At 42.6% G+C, this 12,280-nt stretch overlaps 1 protein-coding gene across 31 annotated transcripts in view; it reads left to right on the forward strand.

Moving 5' to 3' along the window:
• nid2 (nidogen 2) overlaps positions 1-12,280 on the forward strand; it is a 119,150-nt gene that overhangs the window by 15,295 nt on the left and 91,575 nt on the right. For all 31 annotated transcript variants that reach the window (XM_033027303.1, XM_033027312.1, XM_033027300.1 and 28 more), the window contains exon 9: positions 3,364-3,507. In XM_033027303.1, the coding sequence (XP_032883194.1) occupies positions 3,364-3,507 (144 nt within the window). The remainder of the gene's footprint in view (positions 1-3,363; positions 3,508-12,280) is intronic.

Here is a 12,280-nt window from a genome sequence, read left to right on the forward strand (position 1 = left end):
AGGGTACAAATAAATGCATCCTACTAAATTGGAATTGGTTCCCCGCTCGCTTTAAACTTATGTCCTAGTTCTTTATTCCTGACCCTGGCACAAAGAATCTGTACAATCACCTTATCTTTTCCCCTCACAATGTCATAAGGTCACTTCTATAAGGTCACCCCTCAGCCTTCTGCACTCTATGGAATGAAGTCAGTATGGCCAAACTCTCGTACCAAATCTTTTCTCTCTTACCCAATCTTTCCTCTATTACCATATGCCCTCTGCTTCTTTATTTTCTGCTTTTTAAAGTGATGTTATATAGCAAGTCATTCACAGGGCTGGACAAACAAAAAGTAAAATAGAATTGAATATCTCTTTTGGGGGGAGTTTAGTCAAGTTTTAAAACCTCCCAAACTATTGTTTAAATATGTTTAGGAGTGATTCTATAGTTGAGTACCTTTTGCAGCTGACATAAAGAGTGGAGGTATGTCATCATGCCTTCATCAGACATAGGTCTGAAGAAGGGTCTCAACCCGAAACATCGCCTATTCCTTCTCTCCATAGATGCTGCCTCGCATGTAGATATGTTTTTTTGTGTGGTGGGTGGGTTGGAATGTGACTTAAAACTTGATATACATACACTCTGGATGAACCAGTGAGTCAGCCAGTGTGGGAGCGAAGAGAATGGGAATTAAATGCAAGGAAGAGACATTGATGATGTGAATTAGAGATGGTTTTCGGATTAGGAACTGGAGGTGACCAGTGCGGTGTTTGAAAGGGTTAATTGTTAATGGGCCTTTAAGGTTCAGTAGCATTGTATTACAATTGAAGTGATTTCTGGTTCAATCTGAATCTAAGCTCGTTAATCTTAAAAAGCCAACTACAAGGCTGTGGGAAATCAGATTAAAAGGTATGGAAACAATGGCTATTGCTTGCATGGTCTATACAATCCTGTTTTGGCTACGCCACTTTGTTTTTTAACTGGCTATCGACAGAGGTTGAGCATGTTATTGGATCAGAAGATCTCTATTGCCCCCACCCCCCCACCTCCAAAAAAAGAATTGTTCAGCCAGAGTACTGAGAGAATTCAGTGAAGAAAGAGTAAGGCACTGAGAGGAAACGTGGGAGCAAGTAATAAACAAAAAAGATTAGCTAAAGTAAATGTTTTCTTTGTTGTAATGTGGCTGCCTTTAAGCATAAAGTGGAGGTTGCATGGAGGGGATAAGAAAATGGATGACAAATTTAAATATTTTGACTAGTTTCATAGAAAATATACAGAGCTTTCAGAACTGATGGAAGACAACATCCCAAATAAATGGAGAGAGCAAAGAAATTGGCAAAAATTAAAAATTCTTAATATTTGAGAAATTAATGGGACCAAAAAGGTGACTGAATCCGTAGAACCATACTACTGAACCATTGGGTTCAGAGATAGAGAAAAATACATTTTCAATGTTTCTACTGCTTTGCCCATTCTTGCAATTCTGGCCTCTATTCACAAGTTATAAGAGTAGAATTCGGCCCATCGAGTCTACTCTGCCATTCAATCTTGGCTGATCTCTGCCTCCTAATCCCATTTTCCTGCCTTCTCCCCATAACCCTTGACACCCGTTCTAATCAATAATTTGTCCATCACAGCCTTAAAAATATCCACTGACTTGGCCTCCACAGCCCTCTGTGGCAATGAGTTCCACAGGTTAACTATCCTCTGACTAAAGAAGCTCCTCCTCGCCTCATTTTTAAAAGAGTGCACTTTAATTCTGAGGCTATGACCTCTGGTCCTAGACTCTCCTGCCAGCGGAAACATCCTTTCCACATCCACTCTATCTATGCTTTTCATTATTCTGTAAGTTTCAATAAGGTCCCCCCTCAATCTTCTAAACTCCAGCGAGTAGAGGCCCAGTGCTGTCGAGAACTCCTCATATGCTACAAATCTCCAAATATAAGCCCTCTTCTTGCTGCCTACTATCTATGTAGGCAATGCATGCATCTATTGCCAAGCTGAAAACTAAAGCAAGCTGGAGGATCTCGGCAGGTCAGGCCGCACCTGTGGAGGAATTGACAGATGACATTTTGAGAGGGGAACCTTCTTCGGACTGATGGCATAAAGAGTGGGAAAAGTTCCATGAAAATGGTGCAGAAATTTAAACATTTGTTGACTGCTTCTATAGCAATCCCTTCCTCAGTCTGAAAGGTCCCAGCCCAAAATGTCATCAGTCCATTCCCGCCACAGATGATGCCTGACCCCTTGACTTCCTCCAGCACTTTGGACCAAAAATCAATGGTAAATTTGAATGGGCGGAATGTGGCAGACGGAACGAGATTTGGAAAATGAGGTCATGTGGTCAGAAAAATAGCAGAAAAAAGGGGGAGAGATTTAATGTATTTGATGTTTAATGCGTGTCCCAATCCATGAATTGACATACAGGCAGATCAAACAGCAAGGAAGGCAAACTGCATGTTGGCTTTTAATGCAAGTACACTTGTGATACCATCTTACTGCAATACAGGGCCCTCCTGAGATTGTTGGATTGGAATGTATGCACTAGATTATATCTCTACTTAAGATATACTTGCAGTTTAGGAAATGCAGTGAAAGGTCACCAGGGTGATTGCTGAAATGTAGAGATATGGCATGGAAATTGATTTTTCAGGTCATTGTGACCATGCCAACCATCGATACAGTGCAGATTTGTATGTTAATCGGCTTCAGTAAAGATTGTGAATTGTCCCTAGTGTGTAGGATAGTGCTAGTGTACGGGGATTGTTGGTCGGGGTGGGCTGAAGGGCCTGTTTCCATGCTATATCTCTAAACTAAACCATTAAGCACCCATTTGCGTTAATTCCATAATTGCCTGCTCCCCAGATTCTACCACTTACCTGAACATTAACTGGTCCCTGTAAACTGTCCCTAATTCACTGATCCACACCTTTTGGGATGTGGAAGGAGACCCCTGGAGGACGCTAAAGTCAAAGGGAACATGAATATAGCCTAGTTTGCATGTGGGTGGGGTGGGGGTGGGGGGGGGGGGGGGATCAAACCTTGGCCGTGTCTCAAGCTCTGCAGCTCTGCCACTGTACTAAAATGTTTGACAATGTTTAAAAACCCCCAAAAAACCCCAAAATGCCTACTATTTTGAATGAATGAGGAAAGTAGACTACTTTGGAACTGGTTCATTTCCCCCCCCCCCCCCATTTTTGAAGTGTCCTAGAGCTGAAATGTTGGCACTTCCCACAGATGATGCCTATCCTGCTGAGTGTTTCCAGCAACTTTTGGTTTGATTGCATCCCATAGTTGCTCGTTCTTGAATTGTGATATGATTTCTGGAATTGTATAGAGCTTTTCATATTCACTGATGTATATTTTTCCTCTTTCCTGCGTAGGTAACCCCAGGCCTGACTCTGTGAATCCATGTCAGGATGGAAGCCATAACTGTGATCCCAAGGCCCAGTGTTATGCACTGAATGACCATGAACACATCTGTACGTGTGCACCAGGCTATGAAGGCGATGGCAAGGTTTGCAAAGGTACACGCCGAAAAAATGAAATATTTGTATTCCTTTGTCCATCTTTTAATCTTTCTAACAATTCTTAGAAAGATTAAAATCTTCCTTCTTTCTAACAATTCTTGGCCAAGCCCAATGCTTTTTTTGTGACGGTATAAGCCAACACACTAAAGTTAAAATAAAATTTTAATTTAACATTTTTAAATATTACAAAAATTATTAAAGTTTAAAACCCGCCCCCCCCAATTAAATTAGACTGTCAGTCCTAAAATGCTTAAAGGATGATAATCCTCCATTGACTCAAACAGCAAGGAAATATATGTGTACTGGCAATACTTAGTCTACAAAATAGCACTGACCAACACTAAAAAGCATACTTTTGCAATTTCGACCCTTGGATACGATGGGGAATAAAATTGATTTTATGAAGGAGGACTTTTTACAAAAAGTTGGTCCCACAGATTTCGCTTAAATATTTAGTGAAAATAACTAATTTGGAATGAATAGGGAGCTGAATTGGTGCCTGAAGTTGTGTTGCAGTAACATGGCAATATTTTGTATATTCAGCCTCATTTTGCATTTGTTGGATTATACAGTGGAAAAATGTGCTATCTGGGCAAATCATTCTATACAATGCAACAATCAAACTATAAATGAGTACAATGGGTAGTGAAAAAGAGAAAGGAAGGGTTGTTAAAAATAGTGTAACAGCTAGAGTACTGAGTTTCAAAAAAAAATATTAAGGAGAGCAATGATGTAGTGTGGAAGATCAGAAATACATCCTTGGATTATGAAATGTCTGTTTTATAGTCTGATAACAGCAGGGAAGAAGCTGTTCTTGAATCTAGTGGTATGTTTGTTCAAGATGTTGTACCTTCTGCTTAACAGAAGAGAAGAGGGAATGATTTGAGTATAGGAGCAGGGAGGTTCTACTGCAGTTGTACAGGGTCTTGGTGAGACCACACCTGGAGTATTGCGTACAGTTTTGGTCTCCAAATCTGAGGAAGGACATTATTGCCATAGAGGGAGTGCAGAGAAGGTTCACCAGACTGATTCCTGGGATGTCAGGACTGTCTTATGAAGAAAGACTGGATAGACTTGGTTTATACTCTCTAGAATTTAGGAGATTGAGAGGGGATCTTATAGAAACTTATAAAATTCTTAAGGGGTTGGACAGGCTAGATGCAGGAAGATTGCTCCCGATGTTGGGGAAGTCCAGGACAAGAGGTCACAGCTTAAGGATAACGGGGAAATCCTTTAAAACCGAGATGAGAAGAACTTTTTTCACACAGAGAGTGGTGAATCTCTGGAACTCTCTGCCACAGAGGGTAGTCGAGGCCAGTTCATTGGCTATATTTAAGAGGGAGTTAGATGTGGCCCTTGTGGCTAAGGGGATCAGAGGGTATGGAGAGAAGGCAGGTACGGGATACTGAGTTGGATGATCAGCCATGATCATATTGAATGGCGGTGCAGGCTCGAAGGGCCGAATGGCCTACTCCTGCACCTAATTTCTATGTTTCTATGTCTATGTTTCTATGATCAGGGTTTAAGTGCTCCTTGACTGTTATTTGCTTTCCCGGGCCACGAAGTGCAGATGGAGTTAATGGAAAGGCTGGATTGCATGATGGCAGGAACTGAGTTTCTTGAATTTGTTTACTTAAGTTGTTGCCAAAGTTATGATGCATCCTGGTGGGATGCTTTCTACAGTGCCTAGAGCATAGTATAGTACAGGACCAGCCGCTGAAAGTGCTTTATGATGGTGGATGTCGGAGTCATTATGCACACTACCTTGCTCTTTGACACTGGGATGATGGTGGTTGTGTTTAAGCAAGTGGGAAGCTCAGATTGAAGAGGAAGAGGTTAGGGATGTCCACAAGTACTCCTGCCAATTTCTCTGTGCAATTCCTGAGGATGCAGCTGGGGACTCCATCCAGGCCAGTTGCTTCTTGTAGATTTAGTCTCAGTGGGTTGATCTATGATGTCTTTGACGGGGACGATTAGTACAGGTGCACCCGATGGTCTCTGGGTGGGTGACATCATTCCACTGACTTTTGTTCAATGCTGGCGTAAAAAGCATTGAGATCATCAGGGCGGTGACTGTTGTTGCCAACGATGTTGCCCGACTTCATTTATGCATGATGATTATGGTCTGGGGCTACTTTATGCTAAAGGAGCATTTTTTGTTGTCATATGAGCCATTGAAATGAATATGTCCTTGGTGTCATGGAGCTATACAGCATGAAAACAAACCCTTCAGCCCACCTTATCCATACTAACCACATTGCATACCAGGTCCCATTTGCCTGCATTTGTTCCATAGCCCTCTAAACCTTTCCTATTCATAAGTCTGTGCAAATGGTGTAATTTTATATGATTCAATAGCTTACTCTGGCAGCTCATTCCAGGTACAGACTGCCCTCTGAATGGGGAAAAGGTTACTCCTGAGATCCCTCTTGGATTTCTCCCCTTGCCATAAACCTATGCCATTTAATTTCCAAGTTCCTGGCCTCCTTGATTTATTTTCCTCATGAAAAATATTTAAAATTTGAGTTTGCTTTTGTTTCCAACATCTGCAGAATCTTGTGATATATAACCTGCACGAAAGTTAAATAGTGAATAGTAGAGTTTGTGTTTGTGTTTGTATGAAGCAGGTTTTATTTTGCACTGCTCATTGCAGACTTGGCCTGGATGTGAGGCTTCTGGTCCTTGGAGGCCACAGGAATAACCCTATCCTTGCCAACATTAAGATTTGGTTTCAGCATAATGGGTGGCCTGAGTGATATTCCCTTTTAATATTTTTGGGTGAGAAGAGTTAATACTCCTTCGTGCAGTTTTTAGTCCTTGATAACCTTGAAGATATCAATGAGGGATGTTTCGAGCTTAGTTTACTGAGTGACGTTTGAAGTAGAGTTCTGCCACTTTTTGTAGGTGGCTATGATCATCTCCTAACCGCAGTATCTGTGGCTGCAGTAATGATTATAATCTGCAGTCAATGCCTTTTTCTCTTGACATGACTGTGGGGCATGTTGGATGCAAGCCAAGGGTGTGATAAAGTCTATACTGGGGGGGGGGGGGGGGGGGTTTGCTTTTTCTGAGCAGGCGGTGTAATTTGAGTTTGTAGAGCCATTATTGTCAGCCCAATTGCAGGAACACCAAAAATTGGATTCAATAGGTGGAGCCTAAAATAGCATACTGAACCTTGGCACAAACTGCATGATTTCAAGAACTTGAACAGCTTCAATTTGTGGAATGTGTGGTCCTGTGAGACTAGCTCAAAATAATTCTCCTATGCCAGTCCAGATTTGCTGAATGTTTTTGTCTTTGGAAGATTCCTCCTCCTTGCAGTACCCATGGAGAAGATATTTTGATGAGTTTTTCCATCAATGATAAATAGTGCTTCAGTTCCATCCAGCTTATAGACTGCTTTACAAGTTCTGAGATGTGAACTCTGGAAGCGTGCATATTAGCCATAGTCCCTCATTGCAAACTTCCTTCGCGTTTTTACAAGTAATTTTCTGAGTGTTCTCAGTTGTTGCTTGATGTACACATCATTGTCAAACTAAAGGGCCTCTTTTTTAAAATGTTGGGGATCTCGTCAGCCTTTTAGAGGAATGGAATGCTGGCTTCATCAGAACAATACTTAGACTCCTCACCTGCTGTGTTCAAACTTTCAGCACAACATAATTAAATAGATGAAAGAACTGCAGATGCTGGTTTACGTCGAAGACAGACACAAAATGCTGGAATAACTGTTGAAAAGGTTCTCAACTCAAAGTCACCTATTCCTTGTCTCCAGAAATGCTGCCTGACATGCTGTGATAATTAAGTATTCTTTCTGTGGATAACTTTAGAAACATAGGAAATAGGTGCAGGAGTAGGCCATCCGGCCCTCCGAGCCAGCACCGCCATTCAATATGATCATGGTTGATCATCCAAAATCAGTACCCCGTTCCTACTTTTTCCCATACCCCTTGATTCCTTTAGCTCTAACAGCTAAATCTAACCACAAGTGTATTCCAGTATTATTCCATTTCCTGTTTCTCCTGCCTTCATGTAAGGTTCAAATGAAATTTATACTGAGATTTTGCTATATCGCAAGCAACTTGATTTTGCTATATCGCAAGCAACTTGATTTTCTAACTTAACGTCATCACTTTTTTGTGTGTATTAGACTCGCCTTGGTAATTCAAACATGACTACGATTTTAGTGGTGTAAGAGATACAACTTGGAAACAAGCAATCAAATGCACATTTATCTTAAACATGTATAAATCCTACTTTCAATAATTATTATTTGCACTAACCCTTCTTGTTCTATCACTTGCATGAGGGGCAATTTGTCAATAGACAATAGGTGCAGGAGTAGCCCATTCGGCCCTTCGAGCCAGCACTGCCATTCAATGTGATCATGGCTTATCATCCCCAATCAGTACCCCGTTCCTGCCTTCTCCCCATATCCCCTGACTCTGCTATCTTTAAGAGCCCTATCTAGCTCTCTCTTGAAAGTATCCAGAGAACTGGCCTCCACCGCCCACTGAGGCAGAGAATTCCACAGACTCACAACTCTGTGAGGAAGTGTTTCCTCGTCTCCGTTCTAAATGGCTTGCCCCTTATTCTTAAACTCTGGCCCCTGGTTCTGGACTCACTGAACATCGGGAACATGTTTCCTGCCTCTAGCGTGTCCAAACCCTTAACAATCTTGTATGATTCAATAAGATATTCTCTCATCCTTCTACACTCCAGAGTGTACAGGCCCAGCCGCTCCATTCTCTCAGCATATGACAGTCCCACCATCCCGGGAATTAACCTTGTAAAGCTACGCTGCACTCCCTCAATAGCAAGAATGTCCTTCCTCAAATTAGGGGACCAAAACTGCACACAATACTCCAGGTGTGGTCTCACTAGGGCCCTGTACAACTGCAGAAGGACCTCTTTGCTCCTTTACTCGACTCCTCTTGTTATAAAGGCCAACATGCCATTTGCTTTCTCGTGGACAATTTATCTGCCAACCTCTGTCTTTGGGGTATGGAAGGAAACTGTTTCCTGCAGCACCTTGAGGAAATCCAAGTGGTCATAGGGAGAATGTTCAAACTCTCTCCAGGGAGCACCTATAGTCTGGATTGAACGTGGGTCTCTGGTGCTTGAGGCAGAAGCTCTTACTTAAGCACTGTGGTGCAGCTGGTAGAGCAATGCAAGAACATGAGGTTATTCGTGCAAATCTCGGGTGGTGGCGACTGATACCTGGACCACCTGAACTTGCTCTGTGGCATGTGGGGACTGAGGAAGCTAGTTAAGCTATCACTATAGAACTAGCAGTCGCCTGTGGGTCTGATTTGATCTACCACTCCAAGTAGGTTGAAGCTGTATACCCACTACAGACTATGCAAGACAAGACAAGAGACATTTATTGTCGCATGTACCAATTGGTACAGTGAAATTTGTGGTGAGATTTGAAAGTCGTAAATGACACTGGCTGCAACAAAATGTCGTACTGTTGAAATATATGCTGGATATTGTCATTCCTATTGCGCTGGAGCTGTGCCTCTGCATTAGGGACTTTCATGTGAAGCATCTCTGTGGGCATCCACTGCACTCGCCTCCTCAAAGACAGTGCACTGTCACTTTTTTTAAGAGGGATGCAACTAGAAACAAGCCCTTTGCCCCACAGTGGCACACTGATCATACTTGCCCTTTACATTCATTCTCCATTAAGATCCCAGAAAGCTGCACTAATCAAAACACTAATCTAATCCAATTTATTATTTCCATATTGTTATAAATTCCCCTCAAATGTTACCGCTCGCCTGCATACCAGGGCCAATTTTACAGAGACCAATTAAACTACATACCCCCATGTCTTTGGGGGGGGGGGGAACTGTAGAAAACCAATGTAGTTACAGGATGAACACGCAAACGCCACACAGACAGCACCCAAGGTCAGGATCGAGCCGGGTCTCTGGCACTGTGAAGCAATGGCTCTACCAGAGGCACAGCTGCCATCCCCATTTAAAATAATCATTATCTGTGGGGAAGGAATGTTTTGGCTGAAATGTTAATCCCATTATCTTCATGAGAAGCTGAAGCTGACTGTGAGGAGTGGGGGTGTGAGGGGATGGGAGGGGATGGGAAGAGCATGAGGCTGGGTTGGACAATGTTGAGGACCTCTGTTCAGTTTAGTTTTGGTTTCATTTATTTACTGCAATGTGCACTGATATGCAATGAAATGCTTGTTCTGACTGTTCTCCAGTCAAATCATTACTATACATGAGTGCAATCTTTCAGTAGAAGAGTGAAATGATTAAGTCGATCCTTATAGCAGGCAGCGAATCATCACATTCTGGCACCATCTTGCAGCTCTCCAGTCTCAGCCAGTGGAGCTGAAGCAGTAGTCAGTGGTGCTTGGGGTCTTGCCAGTCCGGATTCTGAGGCAAACATGATGCTAATCCTCCTTTGGGGTACCTCCCTGAACTAATCCCAGGCTTTAGCCCACTATGAGGCAGCTTGACTGATTCATGTCATGCCTTGTCATCACCCCAGTGTTTTTCTCTCAGTTCCCAAGAAATAAATCACCTCTGTTCTTTATTTATGCGGTTCCGATCTGACCGACCCATCGTAAAGATACTCTTTCTGTCATTAAAGATTCCTGCCTCTCCCTCTTTCCAGTGTTGTTTCTTCTCCTCCCCTACAACCAGTCTGAAGTGTCACCTATCCATTTTCTCCCACGATGCTGCCTGTTTTGCCGAATTACTCCAGCACTCTGCGTCCTTTTGGTATTAACCAGCATCTGCAGTTGCTTCTTCCTATATAGAGTCGCTTGTCACTACCTTGTATACAAGTGTGAAGTGGGGTCTGTGGTTTGGCTGATCCACAAACGTTTCAATCATCAACCCTTCATTTGTGTAGCATACCTATATTTGGAATGCCAGACAGCTAGTATTCCTCTTGAGAACATTTCAACAAGTAAAGCTGAGGCACTTTCAAATACCCTGACATTCTTCTTCAATTCATTGGAAATTTGCCAACCCAAAATATGTACATCACTGGCACCTTCCAGGCACTGATTAAAGGCTTAAAGTGGAGTCTGGTAAGCGAGTTTTTGGCAACAGCTGTGTTCCTGATGCAACCAACCTCCTTTCTTTCCCCCTCCCAGCCACCAGTAACTTGAGCAATTTAACATAACATCCTAGCACAAAACAAAAGCAGCCTGGTTTTCATTAAATGTAATTTCTTCCCCCACTCTCCCAATACGATTCATGTTTGTTCAGTTCGCACAGCTGGCTGTGATCTATAGCCACATTTGTACATGTACATGGGAGGGCTTCTTCCCTCTCGCCATGCCCAAATTTTGCAATACCTTTGAATCGGGAGATGTCCCAATGGATTACAAAGAAGCCAATGTTGCTATTTCTGTGGAGATGTAAGGAACTGAAGAGTTTGGAACTTTGACCACAAAACAAAGTGCTGGAGGAACTTGGGGGCTCAGACATCAGTCGGAAGAAGGATCCCGACTGGAAATATTTTGTTCATTCCCCTCCACAGATGCTGCCTGACCTACTGAGTTCCTCCAGCACTTTATTTTTCACTCAAGATTCACAATAATTATCAGAACAAAACTGTACAGCTACAGAAATGTACATTTATCAAAACATTAGAAATAAGACGGCCTCCGAAGAATGAGGAAAGGCACAAAATGCTGGAATGACAGCATTCAGGCAGCATCTCTGGAGAAAATAGATAGGTGACATTTCAGTTCTTGACCCAAAACGACACCTATCTATGTTCTCCAGCGATGCTACCTGACCTGCTGAGTTATTCCAGCATTTTGTGTCTTCCCTTGGTAAACCACCATCTGCAGTTCCTTGTTTCTACTTTCAGAAGAATGAGGATCTGTCCGACCATTGTAGTGATTCAGGGGTTGGACAGGCTTAAGGGGTTGGACAGGCTAGATGCAGGAAGATTGTTCCCGATGTTGGGGGAGTCCAGGACAAGGGGTCACAGCTTGAGGATAAGGGGGAAATCCTTTAGAACCGAGATGAGAAAAACCTTTTTCACACAGAGAGTGGTGAATCTCTGGAACTCTCTGCCACAGAGGGTAGTTGAGGCCAGTTCATTGGCTATATTTAAGAGGGAGTTAGATGTGGCCCTTGTGGCTAAGGGGATCAGAGGGTATGGAGAGAAGGCAGGTACGGGATACTGAGTTGGATGATCAGCCATGATCATATTGAATGGCGGTGCAGGCTCGAAGGGCCGAATGGCCTACTCCTGCACCTAATTTCTATGTTTCTATTCTGAGCTGCTGCAATTGCAAGTGGATTTGGAAAGCTTTTATGATTGGATCTGTACTTGAAGAAAACATTTGATAAAGTCCCACATGAACAAGTGCTTCTGCATGAGCTGAACTGTCTAGACAGACCAGTGCCTGAACATTCTAGTCACTTTGCTGCTGTATTTGCAGGTTGTTTACACACAGGGGTAATTAAATAGTTAATTAACTCCTTGCAATCTAAAACTGGTCATCAGTGTCGTGTTCTGAGGAAACCCAATGCTCAAAGCACAGGCGGTAGTTTTGAACAAAATGTGTCATAAATCTTTCACCCAGCATTAAATCATGAACTCCATGTTCAATCTTGAAGGAATAGGAATACTTTATTGTCACATGTGACCAGGCACAGTGAAATGATTTGCTTGCATACACAATGTATACAAACAGGGTAAGGGTTATTTACACAAGTGCAAGTCTGTACTCAATCGATGCAGGTTCCTATGTGGCATGATCTTGACTGGTACTTTTGAT

The sequence above is a fragment of the Amblyraja radiata genome, chromosome 9, assembly GCF_010909765.2.
Source record: "Amblyraja radiata isolate CabotCenter1 chromosome 9, sAmbRad1.1.pri, whole genome shotgun sequence".
In the NCBI taxonomy this organism is placed as follows: domain Eukaryota; kingdom Metazoa; phylum Chordata; class Chondrichthyes; order Rajiformes; family Rajidae; genus Amblyraja; species Amblyraja radiata.